The sequence below is a fragment of the Mesoplodon bidens genome, assembly GCF_964165515.1.
Source record: "Mesoplodon bidens genome assembly, chromosome: 11".
Taxonomy (NCBI): domain Eukaryota; kingdom Metazoa; phylum Chordata; class Mammalia; order Artiodactyla; family Ziphiidae; genus Mesoplodon; species Mesoplodon bidens.
The window spans coordinates 60,787,058-60,814,549 of record NC_138167.1 but is presented as its reverse complement, the minus strand read 5'-3'; the positions used below and the strand labels follow the sequence as shown (position 1 = coordinate 60,814,549).

The window sequence follows — 27,492 nt, the reverse complement described above, 5'->3', positions numbered from 1 at the left end:
TTTTTTTTTTTTTTTTGCAGTACGCGGGCCTCTCACCGTTGTGGCCTCTCCCATTGCGGAGCACAGGCCCCAGACGTGCAGGCTCAGCGGCCATGGCTCACGGGCCCAGCTGCTCCACGGCATGTGGGATCCTCCCAGACCGGGGCACGAACCCGCGTCCCCCGCATCGGCAGGTGGACTCTCAACCACTGCGCCACCAGGGAAGCCCCATCTGCCTGAATTTTATTGGCAACGTCCATTTCCTTTCTCTGAACTGCCTGATTATTCCTATGTTCATATTTCAATGATGGTTGGTCTTGTTTTTATTGTGTTACACAAGGTCCTCATAAATTTCAGAAATTAACTATTCTCTGCCATTTCGGTGGTAACTCCCTCTTGGCTTAAGTTTAACTTTCAACTTATTTGTGTATTTGTAGTCACAAAAAATGTTATATCTGCATATGGTTATATTTATCCATTTTTCCTTTGTGATGTTAGTGCTCTCGGGTTATTAAAAGGCTGGTATGAAGAGATATGAAACTCGGAGCTCCAGAGACATCCTGCACCAGGATCCTCAGTGCACAGAGAAGCGTGCATTCAAACGGCAGCATCATCCTGGAACCCAAAGTCACTGGGATCCCCAGACATGGGCTTCCCTGGATGCCCTCTGTGCCTTTTCAATATTAAACCACGTGAATACACTACCTACTGTCTCAGTCTGCTCGGGCTGCCGTAACAAAATACCATGGGCTGAGGGCTTAAACAACAGAAGTGTATTTCTCACAGTTCTGGAGGCTAGAAGTACCAGCGAGATCAGGGTACCAGCACGGCTGGGGTCTGGTGAGGCCTCTCTTCCCAGCTGCCCGCTCACTCTGTCCTCACACGGCCCTTCCTCTGTGTGTGTCTGTGTGCACAGAAAGAGGTAGAGATTTCTGTTGCCTCTGCTTATGTGGACACTAATCCCATCGGATCAGGGCCCACCCTGATCATTTACCTGAATTACTTCCTGTAGGGCCCACCTCCAGATACAGTCCCATTGTGGAGTTAGGGCTGCAACCTAGGAATTTGGGGGGGGGGCACAATTCAGGCCAGAGCAGGCATGTATGAGACAATTGGGAATTTGAACAAACTGGATAGTGATACTAAAATGTATCATCACTTTAAAAAAGAAAACTTAGATGCTGTGGAAGAGTGGGTACTGTGGTGTACTCCACGTGTCCCTCCAGGACCGAGGTTCTGGAGTGCTGGGTGATGGTGGCTCACAGCTGAGACTCTGCACTCAGATCCTCCTCCCGAAATCCCTCACCCAAAGTGGCACAGCCCTTGCCGGGGCAGCTCACAGCTGGCGACGGGTGAGCGTGGAGATGGAGGGGCCCACAGCCCCTTGGGCTAGTGCAGCCACCTTGGCACTGTATCTCCAGAGCTGAGATGTGGGGTCCACAGAGGCTTTTGCTGCCACTGCATTGCAGCCCAACCTCTCCTCTGCGCAGCCCTGGGTGCCCCCCACCCCTGCCCACGCCTGGCTCCCGAGAAGGCAGATTTCGAGCCTCAGGGGCTGTTTCTCCGGGAGGCCAACCTCCCCAGTGTGCAGGTTTTAGAGAGCTCAATAACTGACTGGTGTAAGAAAATCCTTTCAACCTTCCAAGGGAGCGCTTCAGAATGAGCTTCCTTTGAGGAACAGGTGAAACTGATCTGTAATTAGCATAAGAAGCATCAGAAACAAATCTGAACTTCCTCTAGTTTCCCAAGTATCTTCCTTCCCAGGTTGCAACACCCAAGAATGCACAACTTGCTAAGCAAAGGTAAAACCCAGTCTGAGTCCCTCAAAAACAGGGAGGAGAGTCGCAATCACTGACCTCTGCTGAATTACATAACCGTGCAGGGGCCACCAGGCCGGGGACCCAGGGCCAAGCCCACCCCCAGGGCCGGCCAGCGTCAGGTGGGTTCTTTTTCGTCCCCCTCCTCCCCACCAGGCAGGGCAGGGAGGGAGAGGCCAGAAGGCCCAGCCAGGCCACCCACCTGTTCTCCCCTAGCAGGGGCTGCCCCCAAGGAAGCTTGTGAGCAGAGGATTCACATGCTGCTCAGAAGGAAAAGGGCGGCGGCCCACCAGGCTGCAGACCCTCCTCTCAGCTCCACCAGCAATGGAAACCGTCTGATCTCCCCCACCACTGCCCCCCTGCCCGCTCCCGGGTTAGCAGGGTGCCCTGCCGGCCCCAGAACACTGAGCTCGGCCACCCCGCCAGGCAGGCTGTGTGCACAACTACACGCATGTGCACACATAACCTCACACACACTCGTGTACACACACCTGTGCCCTCACTCACACCCAGGCACACGCTGCTGCCACATCTTCGCACATACACCCTCACACACACTCGTCTTCACACGCATTCACACCCATAAATGCATTCACACCCTCACACACCCTCAGCCACACACGTACATACCTGCACACACAGACACACACCCCCACACACAGCTCCGCTCCTGGCGTCTTCTCCAGGTGGGCAGCCTGCGGCCTCCTTAAATTCTAGTCATTAATGTTAAATGCTTAGCTGGAAGTGTATTTGTTCTTCATACACTTCAAATTCTTTCATCTCTACTTTTAAAATACATGTGACGGATGGGAGTGTTTGCCTTCCAAGTCCCAACTTGGCAGGTCAAGGGCATTCTGAAATAATAAAGCCGCTGTGAGAGGACGGGGCGGGCCGTGCTCCCCAAGCCGTGACGGCAAACAAATGGGGGCCCGCCACGGCCCCTTCCCACGGTGCTCTGCCTGTGGTGTTCCAGAAGCCTGCCCATCCGGGCTCGGCCCAGGTGGTCAATGTCACCAGGATGAAAGCACAGCCCACGCCCCCAGTGCGGCCACAGCAGCTCCCAAGCTCTGCCCTTGTGTTGACTGGAAGTCTCAACTCCTCCACCTCTAAGGATCTGAGGACTCCTACAATGCCCTCTCAAGGGCCACCTGCTACCGAGGCCCAGAGAAGGCAGGCCCCGAGCGCGTGCACACACACACACACACACACACATAGAGCACCCTTCATTCAATTCCCGAAGACCTGTATTTGACTTTGCTGACAGTATTTCTGCTCATGTGTGGTTTTCAGCGGCTGCAGGGAAGCCTCGTTCCTCAGGCCACCCCTGTGAACAGGAGGACGACAGAGCAGGACCTGTGCTACCCACAGCCATGCTGCAGCTCAGCCAGCTGCCTTAAAGCATCTGCTGTCCCGTGGAAAGGGCGTGATGATGGGTGGGATTATTCTGTTCCTCTACTTAACCAATCGTGCAATTTCAAATCAGCTGCAAATAAAGCTAAGTCTCTGTGAAGTTGTTTGTTTTAAGCACAAAAGATATCTTTTCATTTCCAATAGGTCGTTGTAGTATTCGTTTCCTGGGACTGCTGTAACAAGTACAACAAATCTGGTGGCTTAAAAAGAACAGAAATGTATTCTCTCATAGCTCTGGGGGCCGAAAGTCCAGAATGAAGGTGTGGGCAGGGCCGTGCTCCCTCTGCAGGCTCCAGGGCAGGATCCTTCCTGCCTCCCCCAGCTGATGGGGGCTCCCTGTGTTCCCTGGGCTGTGGCTTCCTCATCCATCTCTGCCTCTGTCATCACATGGCCGTCTTCCCTGGGTCTCAAATCTCCCCCTCCTTTCTCTTATAAGGACGCCAGTCACTGGATTCAGGGTGGACCCTAAATCCAGGATGATTTTACTATTCGAGAGCCTTACTAATTACACCCGGAAAGACCCTATGTCCAAAGGAGGTCACATTCTGAGGTTCTGGACACGAATCTGGGGGTGATACTACTCAACCACTCTAGCAGCCCTCCACGTCTGTCCTAGAGTTACAATCATAGTGAATTTTTTTTTTTGCTTTTTATATCTTTATTGGAGTATAATTGCTTTACAATGGTGTGTTAGTTTCTGCTGTATAACAAAGTGAATCAGTTATACATATACATATGTTCCTGTATCTCTTCCCTCTTGCGTCTCCCTCCCTCCCACCCTCCCTATCCCACCCCTCTAGGTGGTCACTGGCCTCTGCAAACACGGAGTCCCGAGGTGAGGCAGCACCTGACCCTGTGGGGCTGCATTCCCCAGCTTCCAAGAGACCCACCGGGCTCTGGTTTCTCTGCCCTCTGGGAACGCTCTTCCCAGCCTCTCCCACCAGGCCAGTAAGGGGCGGTGGGCCAGGGCCAGCTCCCCACCTCCGCAGCCGTGCCTCAGGCCCCTCCTCTGGGGCCCACACACAGCCATCCAACCCTTTCTGCCCTTGTTCTCTCCTCCGAAAACCCAGGCTTCAAACCTGTCTTCCCTCGCCAAGCCTGTTCTCCGGGTCTCCCACCTGGAGAGGGTGCTGCAGCTGCCCAGAGAGGGGGCCAGGAGCCCCGGAGGCATCCCCTCCCCTTCTCCCTTGTCCCCAACCAGTGCCATCCCCCCAGGGTCCGTGTCACTCGCCTCCACTGCCACCTGCACCCCAGTCTACACCACCCCCAATGTGCACAACCACAGACAGTGACCAGCTCTCGGGCCCCTGGACCCAGGCCAGCTGCTCATCACCTTACACACCTGCCTGTTCTCCACAGAATACCCGAGAGAGCTTTCCAGAAGGCTGGCCGGGCCACATACTGGCTTCAAAACAATCCCGCTGCTCCATGAAGACCCTTCCACCTTGGAGCCTGGCCCTCAGCCACATGCCAGCCCTGTCTATGCCACACTCACCACCTCTCATGCCGGCCACACGGTCTCCCTCTTTGAAGAGAGGTTGGGGGATTCAACAGGCTAATGGAGACGACCCCCTAGGTCCACACTCATGCATATTCACCAGTCAATGATCACCCCCTGGTGACCCCCTTTCTCTGTGCCTGGCATCCTCTCTGCTGGCCTCTGCAGGTGGCTTCCCTGTGCCTGGATGCAGCTTCATCTCAGGCACCCTGCATACCTTCAGAAGGCTTCGCCCACCCACCTGACCAGGGCCAGGGCGCCCAGGACAGACCCTGACGGGCCCAGAATCTCCCCTCTCCAGAGAGCGCCCACCCCAGCTCCAGGGTGACACCTGCTGTGCAACTGTTCCCCAGCCTCTGTCTCCCCAGGCTCTGGGGTAGGGGCAGGGGCAAGGTCTGTCTGGGGGTCAAGTCTAAGAACATCCAGCACACAGAGGGTGCCTGACAAACGCCCGGCACGTAGCAGGTACTCGACAAATGCTTGTGAGATGAAGTCATAAAATGCCAGGATTTCCCCCCTTCCGAGCCAATGATGAATGCCTGTACAGAATTATAAAACCTGCATAATTCACAGGTTTGATTCAAACAGTGTTGGGAATTTGTTGATCTAATGAATGAAGAATTAATTCTACAGATAAACACGCTTTTTTTTTTTTTTAATAAAAGGCAGTGAGGACTCCAAGCATGCAGGTTTCAGATGAACTGGGTCCCCTGGAAAGGGTCTCGTCTCTGGCTTCCAGGACCTTCGTTCAGGCCAATCCCAGGCCCCCGTGCACGCCTTAGCAGGGTGCTTTCCATGGCAGCCACTCCAGCTCAACTGCACAGTAATCCACTTACATGTTTCTTTAACTGTACCTTCTCCTCAGGGCTGCGCTGGCGGGTCCCCATGGCCAGCCCCCGGGGGAAAGCCCTGATTGGCAGAACGGTCCCATTTCCATGGGACATCACAGCCAACCTGGCATCAGAACTCAGAGTTGTGAAGAGATGTGATAGGATGGTTTTTCATTCGTAAAATCATCTTACTTTAGGCAAATAATTAGGACCAAATTTAGTGAGCCCTGTATCTTTTTGTTTAATATACAGCTCTTACATGAAACACTGTTTTAATGCAATAAATGTTCTCAGATATGCTTGCTTCACAAGATTGAACTTCACTTTCCCTCTTCTAGGAATCCTCAAAGTAAATTTGGGCTTCCAAAATTTATTCCAAGCATTCTAGTATCCTTCTTAGAGTCAGATGCTTGCTCTGAGCCATTCAAAACCTGGCGAAAGGGCTTCCCTGGTGGCGCAGTGGTTGCAAGTCTGCCTGCCGGTGCAGGGGACACGGGTTCGTTGCCTGGTCCGGGAAGATCCCACATGCCGCGGAGCGGCTGGGCCCGTGAGCCATGGCCGCTGAGCCTGCGCGTCCGGAGCCTGTGCTCCGCAACGGGAGAGGCCACAGTGGTGAGAGGCCCGCGTATCGCAAAAAAAAAAAAAAAAAAAAAAAAAAAACCTGGGTAAAGTTCCCCCATCCTCCTCTTGTGCACCCCCAACCCATTATGACTGCCAGCCTCACCTGCCCACCAAGGATCAGGCTCGCCCGAGCAAGCTAATAGCCTTGCTCAATAATGCATGTAGCGCCGCAACGCCCAGCCGAGGAGGACCTGAGGCCTGGCCTCCTGGCCACGGCTGCAAATGCAGAACCCCGCACGGAAAACTGGGAAAGGACCCCCGCCCCATAAGAAGGCATTCGTAGCTGCAAAACACGAGCTCCCAGGAGCCGAGGTCCCTCTAGCCGCCACGACCTCACACACGTCCCCGTCACTGGATGCCTGTCCCACCCAGGCATGGGGCTGGGGATGGGAGGACAACACTGGCCACCCAGGAACCCCAGCCCGCAGTGCCAAAGCCACAGACCCTCGGGTGGGGAGCGTTAAGTGCCCTAGAGAAGCGCCAGCTTCACAGAGCTTAAACAAGGGCTCATCTGCAGGGGGACTGTGATAACAGCTCAGGGTTACAGGGGCGGAGGAGGCCTCGGAGCCCCTGGTGCGGGAACTCTCATACGCCCCCATCTTACAGGCCGGAAACTGACGCCTGGCACAGGGTATAAGAATACCATTTTTTGTTTTTAACCAAAAAAGATATTCCTTAAAGATAAGGGAAATGGAGGAAAAACATAGTGCCTGAGTGGGGGAGCCTCTGAGCTGGGCTGTGCAGGAGCATCCATGGTGGTGGAGACGGCTCGGCCCCAGAAAGGGCCGCAGCAGAAGCACAGGGACGTCGGGGGCTGGGCCGGATGCTGGGTGACGGGTGCTCACCTGGTCAGGTCTGCGAAGAAGTGGGGGACAGCCAAACACCCCTCGCTGTAGAGAGACCTGTGGGGAGCAGGGCCTGGCAGGGGGAAGGTAAAAGGCACAGGAGTGTGTGCGTGTGTGTGTGTGTTATGTGATGTATGTCTGTGTGGCGTGTATATGTGATGTGTGTGTGTGATGTGTGTGGTATGTGATGTGTCTGTGTATGGCGTGTATATGTGGCGTGGGGTGTGTGTGCACATGTGTGTGACAGTCACGGCAGGTCTGGGGGAGGAGGGGCAGGGCGGGAAGCAGGAGATGATGATGTGAACCTGGTTCCTGCCAAGAGGCGCTTCAGAAGATGCCGGGGCTGCTCGGGGATGAGGACGAGGGAGGCTAGGGCCTGGGGGCCAGCGGAGGGGAGCGCAGCCAGGCCGAAGCCCTCGGCCCTGGAGGGGGGCCAGGGCTGGGCCCCAGGAAGGGAAGGGAGTGTAGAGGTTTTTATGGCTTCAGTTTTTTGATAAATAAAGAGACAATTGCCTTCTGGTCCTAAGCGATAGCTCAGGGCTTTGAACTAGAAAAACTAGACTCTCCGGAGGCAGTGATGCACCCGCACAGCTTGTGTTGGAAGCTTCAGGAGCACGGAGACAAGGACAGCGTGTCTGAAAAGGTTAAACACTGAAAAAATCGGTCCATCCACCCACCCACGGCCTAGGCACACCCTCCCACCTAACCCCCCACCCACCACCACAGAGGTGTCTCAAGCAGGCTCCCGACCACTGACTCAGTTTCCCCGGCTGGAAACCCTCCCTGAAGGCAGGATTTCTGTTTCTGGCCCCGGGGCTAGCCTAGCCCCTAGGAGGCCGGGGTCAAGGTGAGATCGGCTAATTCTGTGAAGCTCTTGAGCTAAGCACCTGGCACGTGGGGCTGTCACATGACCCCCTGCTCTGAACTGGCTTCTTGAGCCTGGAGGCCCCATCTGTCCACTCCAAGCCCCGCACTGGCCCGCTCCCCGCCCCCAGCTCCCTTCAAGCCTCTCGCCCTCTGCCTCTGAGTTTCAAGGTTGTTGGACTGACTCACCTTCTGGCCCGGCCGTGGAGCCCCCTCCCCTATGGGGCAAGGCTGCCAGGAAGGGCCCCTCAGAGGCCAGACACCTGCCCACACCATGGGGAGGGGAGGCCGGAAGCCCAGACCACGGCAGGCCTGCCCCAGGCTGGGGCTTCGGGGTGACTTCACTACTGTCTTTGAAGCAAATTCCCAGAACCCCGACACACCCATTTCTTTTAAATATAAATTAAAAATGCATTCCAGCACCAAAAAAAAAATGATTCCAGCTTCTCCACGGCTCCTGGCTGTAAGTCAAGAGTTGCCTACACACCTGAGAGGTTGAAACCCGGCGAACCTGAAAAATCACAGTGCTTTCCAAACTCCTGGTGCAGGTACACGGCCCGGCCCGGCCCAGCCCAGCCCAGCCCGCAGCCATACTTGGGGACCCCCTCCTGTCAGAAAGGGGGTGCTCTCCCTACCCCCCTCTCCTCATGTCCATTGGGGGGTGGGGGGAACAGAAAATAACCAACCCTGAAGTCAGCTAAACAGTGGCTCCTAAAAGATACGTCCAGGGCTTCCCTGGTGGCGCAGTGGTTTAGAGTCCGCCTGCCAATGCAGGGAACACGGGTTCGTGCCCCGGTCTGGGAAGTTCCCACATGCCGCGGAGCGGCTGGGCCTGTGAGCCATGGCCGCTGAGCCTGCATGTCCGGAGCCTGTGCTCCACAATGAGAGAGGCCACAGCAGTGAGAGGCCCGCGTACCGCAAAAACAAAAAACAAACAAAGTCCACATCCTGTGACTATCACCCCATGTGGCAAAAGACATGATTAAATTAAGGATCTTGAACTGGGACCCTCCTTGTTCCCCGGGTGGGCCCTCTGCAATCACGCGAATCCTTACGAAAGAGGAACAGCTGCAGTTTACAGCCCATATGAGGATGGAAGCACAAGCCCAGGGAGCCTGAGGCCACCACGGCTGGAAGAGACAAAAGGACCCGCCCCTGGTGTCCCCAGAGCCTTCAGAGGGAGCGGGGCCCTGCCCACACCTTGACTTCAGAATTCTGGCCTCTGGAACAGTGAGAGAACAAATTTCTGCTGTGTTAAGCCACCCAGCCTATAGGCTTTTATTCCGGCAGCCACAGGAAACCACTACAAATCCTAAACACACCACGGAAACCCGACAGACTCAGCAGAAATCTCTTCCTGGGGACAGTCCCCCAAGAAAGCAGCGCCCCTAACACCTTTCAGCAACTCTGTAAGCCTCAGCGGAGCTGGAGCCGTGGAGGAGAAAGCCCCCTCTGTCCCCCAGGTCTTTGTGGTGCCCGGTGGGCAGCAGCTAAGGACCCAGGAGGCACCGAATGAACACACACAGGTGGACCCCAAAATCTTGGCTGCCAAAGCCAGTGGGGGAGGCCCCCCAGGGGGCCGGACACTGGCATGTGGGGTGCCTGGGGCAAAGATGACCAGGGGAGAGTTCACTGAGCTGACCCCCAGGGCCTGAGCACCCAGAACCCCATCTTGGCTCCTGAACCCCCTGAAAGCAAAGGCAGGGTCCTTCCCAGCCAAGGATGTGGGCTTGGAAGGATACAGCTAGTGGCAGCTCAGGAGACATCTGGGGTCCCAGAAGGGTGGAGGGTCCCGCCCCGGGGCAGCCTGGGCCCCAGCCAACATCCCCCGCGGGCCTGGTGGGAGGGAGATTCACGCTGGCCTGGGGCCCGACGGGGAGTCTGTCCAGGGCCCTCCTTGTGCCTTTGTGGGGCTCTGCAGGCCTCTCTCCAGAGACCATGGGATGGGGGGCGGTACACAGCCTGGAAACTGCCTCATCCAGGGAGGCCCCGGCTTTGGGAGAGGTCACCCGGAAACCCCTGGGCCAGGGCATCTGTCCTGCAACGTCCCAAGAACCAGCTCCAGGATAGCATCTCAGACACAGGACTATGATTTAGTTGAAATGACATGGGGCCCTCTGAAGGTCAGGGCATGGGAGGGCCTGGGGAGGTCTCCTTGGAGAGGGTGGGCTTGCGTGGGTGGGGTGGGAGACGCCCTGCACCCCAGGGAAGATGGAAGCCTGGAGGCTGGGCTGAGGGTCCCTGCTGACCATGGGAAGAACCTGTCGGTGCAAAGTAAACTCGCAGCTGTGGGCAGCGAGGCCAGAAAGGGGCGTCCCCAGCACTTTATCAGTTAGTAGGGAAACCGTGCCAACGCTGAAATGGCGACGTGTCCAAACTCAGCCGGAATGCTAACTAAAACCTTAATCATCCATGCAAAACAGCAGCTCAGCCCCCGATGGTTCAAATTCCCCTTCCTGCATGGTGCCGGGAGGAGGGATGGTTCCCGGGACAGATGAACACCCAGAGAGAAGAACGCGCACTCTTTACTCGCCGCTTGGACTCAGGACAGCCGCGTTGCCCTGGCTAACACACACTCCCTCCTCCAGCTGCGCCCGGCGACCCCAGCAGAGAAGTCTCACCCCGTTACCCCAGCCCTGCAGGCACTGGGAGCACGACAAGACACACCTGTCTGTCCACATCAGGGAAAGGGCTCAGGAGGGGGTGGTGGGCAACAGCGTGACTGGAGACCACTCTGCCTGGGGAAGTCGGGGGTGGCCACTCACAGGTCAAGGGCTCAAACTGGACTCCCAGTAACTCCCGGAGGCCCTTGGTCCACATGGTGCCTCCAGAGAAAGAGCGGGGATGGACCCCAGTGCCGATGGCAAAGGCCTCACTTACTCATCCCTCCACAGATACAGACTGAGCGTCAAGGGAGTGCTGGGCGCTGGTGGGAGAATACGGAGCCCCGAAGACATCCACCTCCTGCTCCCTGGAGCCTGAGGCCATGTGACCTCACACCACAGAAGGGACTTGGCAGGCATGGGTCAGGTAGGGATCTTGAGACTTGAGACAGGGAAGTTACCCTGGACTCCTGGGGGCCCGGGGTAATGGCCAGGGTCCTCGTGGGGGACGAGGGTCAGCAGTGAAGCTGTGATGACAGAGGCAGAGGCTGGCGTGAGGTGAGGAAGGGCCACCAGCCAAGGGATGCAGGCAGCCTCTAGAAGCTGAAAAAGGAGAGATTCTCCCCCGGCGCCTCCAGAAGGAACTCTGCGGGAATAAATCTGTGCTGCTTACGCCACTCGTCTGTGGGACTTTGTCACAGCAGCTGCAGGACACGAGCTGAGCGGGGAGAAGGCAAGCCCAGTCCTTGCTCCCGTGGAGCCTGCCTTCCGGCTCCTTCTGCAGAAGCAGCCACTCTCCACACGCGCACACACCGGATACTCACGGCCTGCGTGGGGGAGACCCCCGGCAGGAACTGGCCAAGGAGCCTCGTCTCCCCTCGGACAGTGGGTACGACGACCCAGGAAGGTGCTAACCGCACGTGGCACGTCCTCAGGCCACTCTGCTCACCGTGGTCACAGACATTTCAGCGTATACCTGTGTTCCTCACCGACCCACGCCCTGTGCCCAGCTCATCTGACCCACCTAGAAGCTGGCTGGGTGGACATGAGGAACGCTTGCTTTTAGATCTCTAAAAAGAAAACGAAACACAGAAGCCTGTCAGAGCGTCCTCTGTCCCAGCAGACGCTCGACAAGCAGGTCGACAAGAAGTGGCCATCACCACCAATCCCCAGAAGCCCTGAGGCCAGTGGAACTGTGTTCCCAGCAGCCACATCACGTTCAAGCCCTAACCCCTGGTGCTTGTGAATTAATCTCACTTGGAAATGGGTTCTTGCAGATGTGATCAAGTTAAAATGAGATTATATTGGACTAGCGGGGGCCCTAGTCCAATGACTGGTGTCCTTTTAAAATGAGGGAAATTTGGACACAGAGACAGAACACACCAGGGGCGGGGGGTGCCATATGAGGACAGAAGCAGAGACTGAAGAGATGCAGCTACAAGCCAAGGACCACCCAGGACCACCAGAAGCTAAGAAGAGGCAGGAAGGACTCTCCCCTAGGGCCTCTGCAGGGAGCAAGTCCCCGCCGATACCTTCATTTTGGACTTCAGGCCTCCAGAGCTGTGAGAGAATAAATTTATGTTATTTTTTATTTTAATAAATTTATTTTATTTTTGGCTGCATTGGGTCTTCGCTGCTGCGCGCGGGCTTTCTCTAGTTGTGGAGAGCGGGGGCTACTCTTCATTGCAGCGCATGGGCTTCTCATTGCGGTGGCTTCTCTTGCTGCGGAGCACAGGCTCTAGGCGCGCGGGCTTCAATAGTTGTGGCACACAGGCTCAGTAGTTGTGGCTTGTGGGCTCTAGAGCGCAGGCTCAGTAGTTGTGGCGCAGGGGCTTAGTTGCTCCGCGGCATGTGGGATCTTCCCGGGCCAGGGCTTGAACCCGTGTCCCCTGCATCCGCAGGCGGATTCTTAACCACCGTGTCACCAGGGAAGTCCAATTTCTGTTATTTTAAGCCACCCTGTGTGTGGTCCTTTGTGACAGTAGCCCCAGGAAGCTAACAGAAGCCCTGTTAGCCCCGTCCCTGTCCCCAGTGGGCGTTTGGCTGTGCACGGACACCCTGGCCAGACGAGGAGGATGATTATTCTGTTTGTCAAAACCCCAGCTTTGGGGGAAAGAATTCCATGGAAGAGGAAAGGAGATCCCTGGCTAAATTTATCCCCACCGCAATCTCTCTGTATATGATTTTAATGGAAAACAAAGTCTTCCTGAAGTGCAATAATGCCCTAGCTTTACAATAATGTACTAGAGAAATGCTGGATATCCCAACCTGGAACCGGTAGGAAGAGCCCAACGTCAAAGACCGGAGAGGTGCTAAAGAGAGAGAAACTTGGAGTAATCCTGAGTATCTGAAAAGTACATTTTCCTAAGAAAGGATTCTGTTTCTGCTTTATTTGAGATTTTAATTATAGGCCAGGTAACGATTTTCATTTTGAATGATAATTAACTCTCCGGTTTAAGGACTAAATTCAACTTGACGACGAACTCTTCCAAGTGGAGCTTTAATCCAGTAAATTGCAGTAAGTGCAGCAAACTTATTTCTCGTGTTATGTGAATATCACCCCACAGGAGGACAGCACGGCTCAGATGCACGAAGCATTTTTAACCTAATATGGGGGTGCAGGGTCAGTGTACGCCAGGAGGATGGAGATACTATTACTCTAATGAGAGAATTCAAGATAAAACTCAGAGCTGGAGTAAGAATCAGAGAAGTGCCAGAATTGATTTAAATTTTTCCCCATGAACAGAAAAGATGATTCGACTTTTACATTAAAAGTTTCTCTTGGCCTTGAACCTACACAAAATATCCTGGCCCTGGGGACAGTCAGGGACCCCAGCCCTGCTGAGGTCACCCCGGGGGACAGTCAGGGTCCCAGAAGCCCCCCTCACAGGACAACTGGGACATCCCATCCTGGGGCTGTTAGCACAAAGCTCAAACCCAGCATCACTGAGACTCTCCTAAGTGGCCCCTGACCCTCTGATCACCAAAACAGGCTAAATCCAGCTGGGGCACACTCTTGATGACACAGGGTCCAGCAGCCTAGATGTCCGAAGCCCAGGGACAGCCGTGTGTTTCATGCACAGGGGCAGGACTGTTGGCTGGTATTTACCGAAACACCCTCTGAACCCTGGGGTCTAAACACAGAGGCTCAGGAATAAACGGGACCCTCCCCTCTGTCCCCCCCACCCCCGACACGCAGATGACCGAGAGGTCCTTGAAAGCCCTCCTTCCCCCGTGACATCAAAGCTGCCGCCTTCTCAGGAATGCACCCCTGGGCCGGCATGGCTGTGACATAAATCACTGCCCGCTGCTCTCAACCTGGGAGGATGTGTGTGGGGAAGGGATTCCAAGGCAGCCGTGGGCCGGGGCCGCGTGGGCACATGGCTGGGCAGTGACCCGAGTGGAGCTTGGTGGGCACACCACCAGCAGGACAGGAAGGGACACAGCGGACGGAAGGGGGAGCCCCGTCCCCTCCAGCTCAGCCATGGGAGCGGCAGAGGCTCTGCTCTGAGCACAGCACAGAATCCCAGAACTCCAGGACGTCTTCTGAGGCCTGCGAGGAGGAATGGCCCAGTTAACCCCTGACCCCGTCGTCCCTCATGGGTATTTATCACACGCCTACTGTATGCCCAGCACTGTGCTGATGGACAAAGATGCTGGACGCAGCGGGGAGGGAGCAGACGGCACCAAGCAGATCTGGACTCCAGCCGCCGACCTCTGCCGTGGGCGAGGGGCGGGCAGAGGAATGGGGACATGGAGGTGACATTCGGGAAGACAAGGGAAAGTGCACTCGAGGGGCAGGGCCCCGGGGAGAGGAGCCGGGCATGTTTCTGGAAGGCGAGCAAGGGGCAGTGGGGTGGGGCGGGGCCGGCCCCTGAGGCTCTGGAAGGAAATCCCCGGGGCCCCCCACCCGGCTCTGCCTGAAATGGGTGACAACTGTCCCTACCCTCATGGGGCTGTGACAGGCACGGGGAAAGGGCCTGGAGCAGAGCCTGGGTGGACACGTGCTGTTTAATTAGGGAGACGACGCATCAAGAGGCCACAGGACCCGGACGCAGAATCACATCCTGAGGCTTTGCCCCGGATGGGTTTAGTCCAGGGTCCTCCTGGGCGGGAAGAGTCTCCTTCCACCCTCTCGGGTAACAGGGTGACAGCGAGTGAAGCCCTCTCCCTGGGGCCACTGCTCAGCGACGGTTCTCCTTCTCACCTGTCACACTTCATTCGGTACCCTGCACGCAGAAGGCACTTTTTTTTTTTTTTTTTTCCTGCGGCATGTGGGATCTTCCTGGACCGGGGCACGAACCCACGTCCCCTGCATCGGCAGGCGGACTCTCAACCACTGCGCCACCAGGGAAGCCCCAGAAGGCGCTTTTTAATAGATGCTATGGAGTCAAGGAAGCAAGAGAAAGGACCCAGTAAACAGGCAAACCAGGCCATTCTGCCCTCGAGGAATCCACGGGGGGCGGACAAGCCTGAGCTCAGAAGCCAGAGCACCACGTTTGAATCCTGACTCACCCCCGCCCAGGTCTACAGCAGGGCTCCTCCCTCCACCACAGACACGAGGGCCATTCTCCGTGGGGGGGCGGCCTGTACCCTTGGGGGATGCAAGGCAGCACCCCTGGCCTCCAGCCACGAGCACCCCACCCCCAGCTGAGACAACCAAAAACATCTTTGGATACTGTCATGTGTCCCCCGGGGGCAGAATCACCCCCGCTGAGAACCTCTGGGCTAGAAACTTTAAGGTCCCGTACCACAGTCTCTCCATTTATAAAATGGGGACGTACAGCTGCCAGGAGGATTGGGGTAACAGTGTAGAATCATCTGGAACAGTACAGCACGTTAAGTGCCCAGTAAGTACTATTTGCAGGTCGCTGCTGTCCTGAGAGTCCTGGAAATAGGTGGATCACACCCAAAATGAGAGCGGAGCAACCAACGCATGAACAAGGCACCGAGGAAGTTTCCAAGAAGATTGACGGTCACTGTCCAAGGAAGTTGGGGAAACTTCCAGAACCTTCCAACAGCAGGGACAGCGCTGGGCTGGGCAAGGACAGGGGGACGGCAGGTGCGGGGGTGGGGAGATGGGAGGAACGGGCTACGTCCCTGGGGAGCTTAACCAAAAGCAAAGCCAAAACCAAAGCTACCCTGTTCACAGGCCGGAAGACAGAGGGGCCGGAACCAAGGAACCCGGCACACATGCTTGTCACACATGACAGTCGCTGAGCTGCGCCTCGATGCCTCCAGTCCTTCTGTCCCCGTTCCCTTCAGGGTGGGGTCCCCTGCAGACCCCCGCCAGGCCCCCATGCAGAGCCGTGAGAAGGGGAGATGCCTTCTCCCTACAAGGACGGGAAGTCCTCTTCCCTGGGGCCTCAGAGCTTCCCTGAGGCCAAAGTGGACTGAAGAAACACAGGGGAGCTGTCGGGGTATTTTTCCAGCATCAAATTCATGAGCTTTTCCTGAAATTAACTGATACCTTCCTTCACCCAGCTCGTCTCCCGTCTGGCAACACAGGAAGCCAGGGTCCTCCGGAGGCCTTGGGCCCCTTCCAGCTTCCCGCCCGCCAGGCCCGAGCTCGGCTTACCAGGGAGCAAGTAATAAAACCCTGGCGACGACAGCACGGCTTTCACCGCGAATAAATGGGCTCAATTACCTGAACCAAGAGAGCAGCAGGGCTTCAAAGGAAGAAAGGAAGAAAGAGAGGAAGGGGGACCGAGTAAAAATAATCAGTCTGAATCAGTCTTATCTCGGAGGGAAATACATATGATAACTTAGTACCAAAGACATTCAAATTAGTCCCCTGCCAATCAAGACATTTCAGTGGTGATGACACAGTGGGTCATTCCCAGGCATAATTTCTCTAGAAATGACTCTGGCGATGAAAACAAAATTTGAGAACTCTGGAAGTCCTTTCCACCCAATGGGTTGAGGCCTCTTTGGAGGGGATCCAGGGTCCACGGGTCCCTAGCGGCCTCTACTTATCCTGCCCAGACATGGCCCCAAGCTCACATCCGGGACTTCTGGAAGCCAGGACTGCTGCTGCAGCCACGAGACGAGCTGGTGTCCTCGACCGAGGTAGACCCCACCCTTCAGACCCATCTTCAAGATGAAATCACCAGATTCTGGGGGTGTTTAGGGGTGTCCCCCACCAGGTCCCCACCACTACATGTCTCCACCAGGGAGAGGGCCGGTCACCTTGGGTGGCCCACCTGCTTGGGCAGGGGTAGGTCTGCTGCGTGCACTGGCCGGGCATACAGCAGGCACTCAACTAATGCTCCTGGGGCGAGTGAATGACTGCTCGCTGGCTGACTCCCTGGAGGGCACCAGGCTCTTTCCCGGGGCCCGGGGCTACGGCTTCCCCACTTGGAGCAGGAGTCACCTGCAGAAGCACTCCCCATCCAGGCCACGTGGCAGGGAGGGGGCCAGGGACACCAGCCCCGGGGGGGACGCTGCTCCACTGTGAGGGAGGCCGACCATGCTGCGGCTGGCACACCTGGTCAGGCACTTCAGAAGAGGCCGAGATGCCACCTCAACGCCGTGGAGAGGGAAGGGGAGGAGGGGGAGGACCCACCACCACCACGTGGCACGGCTCCTCGGCACCACCAGAGCCCCCTGATAACTCAGGCGTGGGCTTGGGGGCTGGAGTCTCCTTGGCCTTCCTTCCCCGCTCACCACCAAGCTCCAGCGTAGCCAGGAATTTAGGGTGAACACTTGAGAGACTGCGGTGAAGAGATCTCCAGAGCCGGACAGGACGGATGGACAGGCAGACAGACACAGACGGGCGAGGGGAGGGGAGCACAGGCAGGCGATCAAGCCTTCCTCGCCACAGCGGTGCCAGCGGATTATAACCAGGCTGGTGCTCAGATGCGGCAAGCCGGGGCGCACACCCATTTCCCCAGGCTGCCCAACGCCCCCTCTTCTGGCTGGGGCTCCTCCTCTTCAGATGCAAAGCACCACGTGGCCACCTTCCTCTCTCTGTGCTCCCAGCCCAGGCTTACTCCCTTCCTGCCCGATGAATATCTGTTAAGACTGTAAGCCCCGTCCTAAGCTCCATCAGTTGTGCTGCGTCCTGCACGCACAGAAACCATTTCTCCAGTGTTTACACTAAACACGTCAGCAGAGGACACAGGCTGCGGAAGACTCAAAACCACCTCCGGGACGGATCAGGTCCCACCCAACCTCAGGGAACTTTCTTCCAAAAAGACAGACGGTCACCATCTGCCACAGTACACTTGTTTGTCAAGTGAGCCATCCTTCTATGTAACAGGCCATCGAAGACCAAAGCAAGAGCATATGTTTCTGTACTGCTCTCAGTGGGTTTTTTATTTTTAAGAACAACCGTTGGCTGCCTTTAGAGCAATTCATCTTTGTGACAAATCAGGACATCTCGAGGTAAGTGTATCTTCAAGGCAGAGAAGATGAGAAATTTCCACAGTGACAATGAGGCATGAAAAAACCCACCGTCTTTCCAGACCCAAATGATCAGTGGCTCACAATTGCTATCCCAGTTATTACACTGTTTTCCAGTAACCAATTAAACTCGAAGTCCGTAATGAACTTGCTTTAAATTTGAAGCCACTTATAAAAAGCACATGTCGTTACCTACATGCAGATTTTTTAGGTGGCTCTGGCACTATCATCCTCCTCCTACTGTCCTTATAAAGAGGGTGGCTTAAGTGGCACGGGATCAGTAGAGACCTCAGGGCTGTACTCAGCAAGCAGAGCCCACGCCCAGGCCCATGGTCCATCCTTTGACCCTGTCCCCGAAGAGGGAAGTGAACAGAGGAAACCACCTGACACCCTCCGACCTGTGGACCGGGGGCCTCGTGTGAAGCAGAGGTGACCCGGGGCCGCCCCACCGCCTGTGCCACCCCGGGACCCGTGAAGGGTGACACGTACCTGTGAAGTCCTCCTGACACTCGCAGGTGTAGCCACCCTCCCGGCTGCGACACTGGCCGTGGGCACCGCAGGGGCTGGAGTAGCACAGGTCAATCTCGGTCTCGCAATAGTCGCCAGTGAAGCCGGGCGGGCAGCGGCAGCGCAGCCCGTTGACGGGATGGATGGGCCGGAAGAGCACGGTCGGGGAGCTGATGAAGGGGGCCGAGCTGTCGAACTTGAGCACCGACACGCACTTCATGTAGTTCTCGCACGGCTCCCGCAGACAGATGTTGTCGTCGAAGGGCAAGACGCGCTGGGTGGACACGGCCGTCAGCAGCGTCCGGTTCAGGTAGATCTGCTCCTGTAGGTCCTCCGAGGGGAAAAACTTGTCCCGGACGCCTCCGGGGAGCAGGGCCGAGAAGGTCACATTCAGGATGTTGGAGCTGACGTCCGTGTCGTTCTGGATGTTGAAGACGAAGACGGCGTCCTTGGTGGTGGACAGCACCGTGGCCACCCCTTCCACGAAGCGGGACAGCAGTGGGGACAGGAACTTCTCCTGCGACATGTTCTCCAGGCGGACGGTGATGCTGTTGGTCAGCATGTCGTCCGTGATGACGGTGACCCGCAGGGTACAGAGCGCCGCCACGCTGTGGATGCCGTCTGCGAGACACAAGGGGGCGTCACTCGGGGGCCTGCCTGCCCGGTCCCCACCCCCGCCCGACCGGGAACAGCACCCCCGAGCCCCATGCCCTGCCCCACCCCACCCGTGACCACCACCTTCACCCCACGTCCCAGACCCCCTTCCCCTCCTTCCACACTCGGCTCCCATCATGCCCGTCAAGCTCAGAAGCCCCCAGTGGAACCCCCCAACTGCTCATCAGGGCGTCTCAACAACCACCACGATCCAGCCCCCTAGCCTCACACGCTTTGCTCCAGACACGTGGGGACACAGAGCCCCTGTTTTGCCTCCTCTGCACTTGTTCCAGCCACTAGGTGACCCTGCCCATCCCCCAGCCCAGTTCAGACCCCACAGTGTCCAGCACGGTCCAGCCCAGGTACGGCCTTGTCTTGTGCAATGCTGGCGGCTTCTCTGCTCTTAGCTGTGACCTACTTATCTCCAGGCGCCCAGCACACAGGACAGGACAGCACGTGCTGTTTCAGAAAGACGCACAAGAGGATGTTGCATCCCAGCCAACACAGGTGAACCGCTCATGAAACGAGCCACTCAGGACTTGGGAACTGGAAAGGGTGGAGTATCTGGGTTATCAGGCTGAGCACACCATAGGTTCCGAGCCCAGAACCAGAGGAGCTGTCCAGGGGCCGCCACAGGGGCTCTGCTCACGATGGCCACAAGGCAGCAGCATCACCTCCAGGGCAGCCCTGATAGATGCAGCCATGCTGCCCAGAGGGCCTTCACCTGCCTCCCGGTGCCCGCCCTCCAAATGTGCTCTGGGACTCGAGAAAAACCTGGCAAAGTTCACATCCTTCTGGCTCAGCTCAGATCCGTGTCCCTGCGGCCCTGATGGATCCCCCCATGCGTACACCCACCCCAGTTTCCATGAGGCATCTGGGCAAGCCTGTGAGCCCCCGGCGGGTCCCACCCCTCTCGAAGCTGAAGCCTGGTGGTGCCCACTCGAAAGGCAGGCTTATTTCCGGCTTACTTCCGGGAAGCTGCAGGGAAGTCTTAGGACCACTGAGAGGATGCATTCAGGTGACAAAACTTGGAGGCCATCTTGTCACTCTGGACCCAGCACAGTCCCCACCAGGGCACAACCTTGCAGGGAGCCCTTAGAACAACGGGGAGCAGAGAACAGAAGTTTCTGCGCCTGGGCCTGTTTGCCCCAGACTCAGGAGCCATAAGCCACTTTTGGCAGGGGACATCGCGTGCCACAAAACTTGTCCAGACAACGGAGAAGCATAACTGCTCCACAAGTCACAACACATTCGGGGCAAACCTGAGATTCCGAGGGATTCTGAGAGAACCAGCATCACCCCATTTGACAGGTGACAAAAACTGAGACCCTGAGAAGTCACGTTTCACACCCACGAACACATGCTTGGTGGAGGGGGGCCCTGGCTTCCCCTCAGTAATAACGACCATCGCCTAGTAGGGCAGGCACCGAGCACTCTATTACTGTCCCATCTGGTCCTCACAATAACCTGGCAAAGCCTTTTTTTTTTTTTTTTTGGTTGCACGGCTCGCAGGATCTTAGTTCCCCGACCAGGGATTGAACCCAAGCCCCTGGCAGTGAAAGTACGGAGTCCTAACCACTGGACCACCAGGGAATTCCCTGGAAGGACCAAATCTGAAAGAGGAAATAATATTTGTATGACCTTGTTGTGGGGAGGGCACCTCAAAGACTGGTGTAAAACCCAAAGGCCGGTGAGGTAAGGGCTCAACTCTGTGTGCAGCTTCCGCAGAGCAGAAGGTGGATGCTGAGACCATATCTACCATACAAAGGGCCGTTACTCAGCCATAGAAGGGAATGAAATTGGGAATTGGAGAGACGTGGATGGACCTAGAGACTGTCATACAGAGTGAAGTAGGTCAGAAAGAGAAAAACAAATATCGTATATTAATGCATACAGGTGGAATCTAGAAAAATGGTACAGATGAACCGTTTTGCAGGGCAGAAATAGAGACACAGACGTAGAGAACAAACGTATGGACACCAAGCGGGGAAAGTGGGGGGGAGGGCTGGGGGGGGGGATGAACTGGGAGATTGGGATTGACATATATACACTAATATGTATATAATAATAACTAATAAGAACCTGCTGTATAAATAAATAAATAAATAAAATAAAATTCAAAACCAAACAAAACAAAGGGCCAGTGGCTGGAACAAGTAATGAGGAAGAGAAATTAAGGCAAAAGATGGCACAGCCCATATGGCACGAAGCCTCAGAGATGGCACCACCCTCCTTCCCTCTCCCACACACCAGCTGAACCCAGGCAACAGGGCACATTTATTCACACTGTGGCCACAGCAGTTGTCCTAAAACATTGGGATGTCCTAAAACGTCCTAAAACACTGTGGCCACAGCACTCATCCTAAAACATCACACTACTCCCTTGGGGCCCCCAAAGGCACCCAGGATAAAACCCATATTGCCTACCCCATCTTATGGTCCTATGTGGTCCGTCCCCGTCACCCTCCCTTGTCTTAGAGACACCTCCCTGCCTCAGGGCCTTCGCACACTTCATCTTCCTCCTGGAACACCGCCCTCCTTGTCGCCAGTGGCTGCTCCCGGGGCCACCCGGGTCTCAGCTGCATGTCCCTCATCAGAGGGGCCCTCCGCATACCCCATGCTCTGCCACATCCTCACAGGAGCGGCCGCAAGCTGCTTTTATTTGTTCATATCTGTCTCTCCCCGCAGTGAACCCTTGAGGACCAAGAACTTGTAGGTCTTGTTCCTGCTGTGCCCGTCACTTCTAGAACAGTCCCTGGCACTCAGAAGCTCCTGGATAAACATTCAGGGAAGGGAGGGAGGGAGAGGAGAGTCCCTCTTCCAGTGGCATCTCTTTAACCCCAAGACTGACACTGGCACAAACAGCATCAGAGCCTCCATTTTTCCATCTAAGCTACTTTTCTGTGGGTGTTTCTTTTCTCTTTTTTTTTTGCAAAGGCCCATTACAATAATATAGGATATAGGATATTGTTTGTTTCCTGGTGGCAGTTGTTAAGAAACATCCTTTTAATCTTAAACCGCACACAAATTTGTTCTGGTCCAAGATTCGAGGGCCATGCTGATTTTAAGCTCAAAGTTCAGGCCGTCTGGGCATGCTCCAGGCTATTCTGCCCTCTCCCTCCCCGGGGATGGGCAGGGAGCCCAGGAAGGCACGGCACGGAGAAATGCCCAGAAACAAGGAGCCACGTAATGACCAGAAAATAGCATTAAATATTAACTCACGTCAAACGTGCTGGAAAATAAAATACGCACCTTACTGTTAATTTTACTATTAATTTCTTTCAAGACCATGGATCGTCCTGGACGACCAGGTCCTGGAGACAATGAATACGCTCTGTGCTTAACTCATCTGGGTTGGATTTCTGAGTCGCCACGAGCACAAATGCGACTGCCCATCAACAGGGAGCCACTGAAATAAAGGACGGCTGTTCTCACCCTGTAGCTCGGCTCAGCGAAACCCACTAGGTGACACTCGCCTCCACTGGTGTTAGGGCAGATCCAGACAACATGATGTTAAAAGGGAAAAGTAAGTCACTTTTCACACGAAACAAAAAAATATGTTTGCACACAAATCCAGAGAGCCATCGGCAGGGACAGCAAAAACTTCAGTGATGACAGTGATTCTACCTGGGTCGCTGACTTTGCTTTTAAATAGACTTTTTATTTTGGAGCAGTTCTAGATTAACAGAAAAATTGCAAAGACAGTGCAGAGAGGTCCCGTATACCCGGCACCCAGGTTCCCCTGCAATTAATACTATTGTGACATCAGTGTGGGGTATTTGTTAGAATGAATGAAGCAATACAGACACATTATTAACTGAAGTCCGTACGCCCCCTCATATTTCCTCGCTTTTACCTACTGTCCTTTCTCTGTCCCAGGACCCCACATGACATGAGTCGTCCTGTCTCCTTGCTCCTCCGGCTGTGATGGACTTTCTCAGACCTTCCTCGTTTCTGATGACCCTGACTGTTTGGAGAAGTACTGGTCAGGAATGTTGCTGACATGTAGGTGATTTTCGCTTTTTCCCCTGAACTTTCTTGTATCGTTTTATTCTCCTGCCCGAGCATCCGTTAGGTTTACCACTTAGAAGTCTGTTTTCATTTTGGAAAACACGGAGCTCACCCAGGGCTCCCCCGAACCTGTGCTGTAGGCACTTCGTCCGAGGCTGGACACAACAGCGCCGGAACCAACGCCTCCAAACCGGGCCAGCACAGTTTCCACGGCTTTCCCTAGGAAAGGTGAGTCACCTCATTGCCCCTAAGTCACAGCGGGAAAGAGACAGAACAGATCGCAGAGCGGGGCTGTGGGGTGCCCACTGGCAGGTGCTTCCCGCAAAACCCCCGACGGTGCAGGTGAGGGGGGCTTCGCAGGTCTTCACGGAGGGTGGGGCCCGTCCGTGCGTCCAGCTCTGGTCAGAGGACAGCCGTCGTCTACAATCTCATCCCTGTGGCCCGCTCAGCCCTGGGGGACTCAGTGCCCAAGGAGCCAGTGGCCCACGAGGGGGCAGGGGACAGAGCCGAGTTTGCACGAGGCAAGACAGGAGGACCCCAGGAGGCAGCGGGGAGGGCAGGGTCCACGGAGGAATGGACATTGTCCCACAGCGGAGGGCAGCCATCTTCCCAGCACAAAATGCGAAAAAGCAGCAAGGCCTAGCCAGTCGGTGGCGGGAGGCTGTGTCAGTCCTGGGGCTGCACCACAGCCTGAGGCTCACATAACTGATCCTCTCACAGCCTGGGGGCCACAAGTCCAAGATCAAGTGTCAACAGGGCTGGCTCCACGTGGGGGTTCGGAGGGAGAATCCGTCCCGTGGCTCTGTCCCAGCGTCCGGTGGCTGCTGGCGGTCCTTGGTATCCCCAGCTGGCAGATGCCTCGCTCCCGTCTCTGCCTCATCGTCACGTGGCCTCTCCCACGTGAGTCTGTGTCCAGATTCCCTTCTAAAAAGGTCACCAGTTGTTGGATCAGGATCCACCCGAATCCAGGAGGTGTCAATGCTTAGCTTGATCACATCTCTTCAGACCCAACCTCCATATAACACCTATGCTGAGGTTCCAGGGGGCCATGGACTTGGGGGGACGCTACTCCACCCCGGACAGATGGGAATGTGGGTTGGTGGAGACAGGCCACGGGGGCAGGGGAAGGTCCTCTGATGCTGCCGCCTCTTGGACCCTTGGCATAGGGCAGTGGAGGGTGGACGCGGGGGAAACGTCCATGGTGTAGACCTCGCTGACCCGGACGGTGCCCCACCACTGCCCGCAGCGGCTCCGCACCGACACCTTCCGCAGTGCCGCCCCTCCAGTCCTCGTCACAGCCCGCGAGGGACACCTCTGCTGGTCCTGCACCAATGAGGACACCAAGGCACAAGGGAGTTGACCAGCAGGCCCGGCCGAGGTCACTCGGGCAGCAAGTGGCAGGCCCAGACCGACTGGGCCTGAGCCCCTCCAACGTTGGGGAGAGGGTCCAGAGGACTATGGTCCTGGCTCGGAGGGTCCACATGGAAAGAGGCCGGTTTCTGACCCGTTATACACCTGCAGCCTTGGGGACAACGCGGTGAGGCAGGGCCACCAGCCGTTGGAGACGCAGCGGTGCCAGGAGGGACCAGCACCCCTCGCCAGCGTCTTGGTCACCCCACTCCACACGCACCGTGGTCTAAGTTGGGGGGCATCTCTGTCTCCTACCGCCAACGCCCTGCCAGGCCTGGCTGGCACAGCCCGTGACGCCACAGTAGGCAGGCTGCGGCCACATCCACTGGGCACTGTTTGCCGTCCAGCCGGTTTGGCACAAAGGCTGCCCTCCTGCCCTCTCCCAGGCCTCACCAGGGGCAGGGAGTGCCTGCCGGCGGGGGTGGTGGTGGGGACTTTGAAGTGGTTTCCTTTTGGGGCAGCAAAAGCTGAACCCAGAACCTGTGACTCAGGACAGGGGCTCCTTTCCGGGAACAGGGTGATAGGGGTTCGGGGCACAGTAGGGCAAATGCTGGTGTTGGGCCTGGCGGGAACGCTGGCCTGAGAAGACACTGCTTGTCCTGCTCCCTCCAGGGAGGAGGGGCCTCAGGTCTGAAGGGGAGGGCCCCATTCAAGCACCAGCATCTCAGGCAAATCAGACGACGCACTTGCTCTCGACACACTTACGGTCCCTCCTTCCCTGTCCCCACGCGTGCCGGGACCTCGCCCACAGTGGCAGCCACGCCTTGGGTTTCTCCTCCTTTGGAGCCCATGTCCTCGCCCTGTCATTTCTACCATCGTCTCCCCTCAAGTTGCTGGAGGCGGGGTCCTCACAGCCCCTCCCCTGCAGGCCCCAGGCAGCCCCCCAAAGCCCACCCCCACCCAGGAGCCTGGGCCTGGGGGACGCTCCCCGACACAGAGCTCATCCCCTAACTCCTATCTCAGGGGACGCTCGCTCCTACAGGGCCCCGAGCCTGGGCCCGCTGCACCGTGCCCTCCACCTTAATATCTGAGTCTCTCGGCCACTCTCCCTTCACCTGAAGTGACCTCGAGCCCCCCACCCTGATTCCTCCCCCAGCCCCCTCCTCCAGCTGTGCCCTATCTTTGCATCCACACCCCCCTCAGAGGAGGAGCCAGGCCTGGGATCCAGGCGTCAGTGGGGACCCCAACCTGCCTTGCGGGGGGGGCACCTGGGCCAGTCCCCTCAACCTGGCACCCGCTGGTCAACCAAGACAGCTCGCAGGTGGCACTTCCCTGGCGGTCCCGTGGTTAAGACTCCGCGTTTCCAAAGCAGGGGGCACGGGTTGGATCCCTGGTCGGGGAACTAAGATCCCGCATGCCATGCAGCGCGGCCAAAAAAGGAGAGAAAGACAGCTTAGGGGTCTCAGGATCAGGCAGCATGTACAACCCACCTCTCCGGGGTCCCGGGCCTCACCACCAGTCCCCCACTGCACATGATGCATCTAGTTTACATGTGAAAACGAACGCCCCAGACTATCCCAGGAGCTCTGAGGCACACACATGGCCCTTTTAAACACCAGACGCTGGCTCCCTGCTGGAAGGACGATGCCCCTCACCAGGGGTGTCCCGTCCAGGACCCTCGCCTCCACTGCCCCTCCTGAAAATCCCAGCGGCGGCAACAGTGCCCTTCCTCCCTGCATCCCCAGCGTCCACCCGCGCGGGTCCTCCTACTTCCGCTGTGACATCAAGAGGATGAAACGGGAGGCTGGGCCCACGTCCCCACACCCACAGACGCACCCACGCACAGCGGCTTCAGGTAAGCTGCGTGCAGAACACCCAGCCCCCCAGCTGTGCTCGACAGACGATCCGACACACCACGTCAGGGGATCCAAGTGCCAGAAACATCTTCAGGAAGGACGAAAATGACACGTTAGGTATATTTTTGTGACGGGGCCATGTCACGACCCCTCCCCAGTCCTGACCTCGCGCCCGGTCTCCCCCTTAACTTGGTCAGGGGTTCCTAGGAGCAAGCCCTGCTCGGCCCATCTGTAAGGGGGGCAGCAGCCAGGGCACCCCCGACGAGGATGCCGGGAAAACCCCCAAGACACTGGGCAGGAACAGCCGGCAAGCGCCCTCAAGCACTCGGAAAGCACTCAATCAACTCTCCACGTGGCTACCATCCTTAGTAACCACCCCAAATAAAACATAACCAGGTGCAAGACACCTGCCATAGCCGTAAGGAGCCAGGAGGGAAGGAACAAACCCCGTCTGAATGTGGGCCCAGGCCAGGCCACAGGGTCCCCTCAAGTCATCCCAAAGCCGGGGCATCACTCCTCCAATCAAATGGCAGTGCACACACGGGCACCAGGAAGCCCACGCATGGGTAAAGGATGAGCAATTTGATGCTCGGCTTTAAAATATCTACAGCTTCAAATCCACACTCATTGAAATTAAATATGTGATTTGATCTTGCCACATTATCCTGTTTCCAAGCACGCTTACGGACCCAGCATCCTTCCTCCCCTCCAAAATTATACAATTCTAGCAATGACAAGAAATTATTCTCTCCCAAGATATGGAGAGAGGAGAAGAAGCTACATCTCCAGACCGTCAGGATCACGTGAGTCTAATATGCACGAGACACATTAGGAAATGCCTGGCCTCAGGAAGCATGAGGACTGGGGAGACCTTACAAAGGAGGGGGATCCTGGCACCGGCTATGATGCAGATGAACCTCAGGACAGTGTGCTGAGCAAGAGAAGCCAGTCACAAAAAGACAGATACCGTGTGATCCCACGGAGATGGGGTGTCCAGAGTGGTCAGCTTCACAGAGACAGAGAGCGGACAGTGGGTGCCAGGGGCTGGGGGAGGGATATCGGGGGTTAGTGTTTAATGGGGACAGAGGCTCGGTTCTGCAAGATGAACAAGTCCAGGAGATGGACGGTGGTGATGGTCACACAGCAGTGGGAATGGACTTAACGCCACAGACCTGTGCACCTAAAAACGGTTAAATGGCAACTCTGATGTTATGTAAATTTTACTACAATTATAAATAAATAA

General features: G+C 56.4%; 1 protein-coding gene across 1 annotated transcript in view; it reads right to left on the bottom strand.

Annotated features, from left to right (window-relative positions):
• The window catches only part of CELSR1 (cadherin EGF LAG seven-pass G-type receptor 1), a 148,146-nt gene that overhangs the window by 75,883 nt on the left and 44,771 nt on the right, over positions 1–27,492 (bottom strand). The window contains exon 2 of the mRNA XM_081249039.1: positions 18,361–18,999. Coding sequence (XP_081105165.1) covers positions 18,361–18,999 — 639 coding nt within the window. The remainder of the gene's footprint in view (positions 1–18,360; positions 19,000–27,492) is intronic.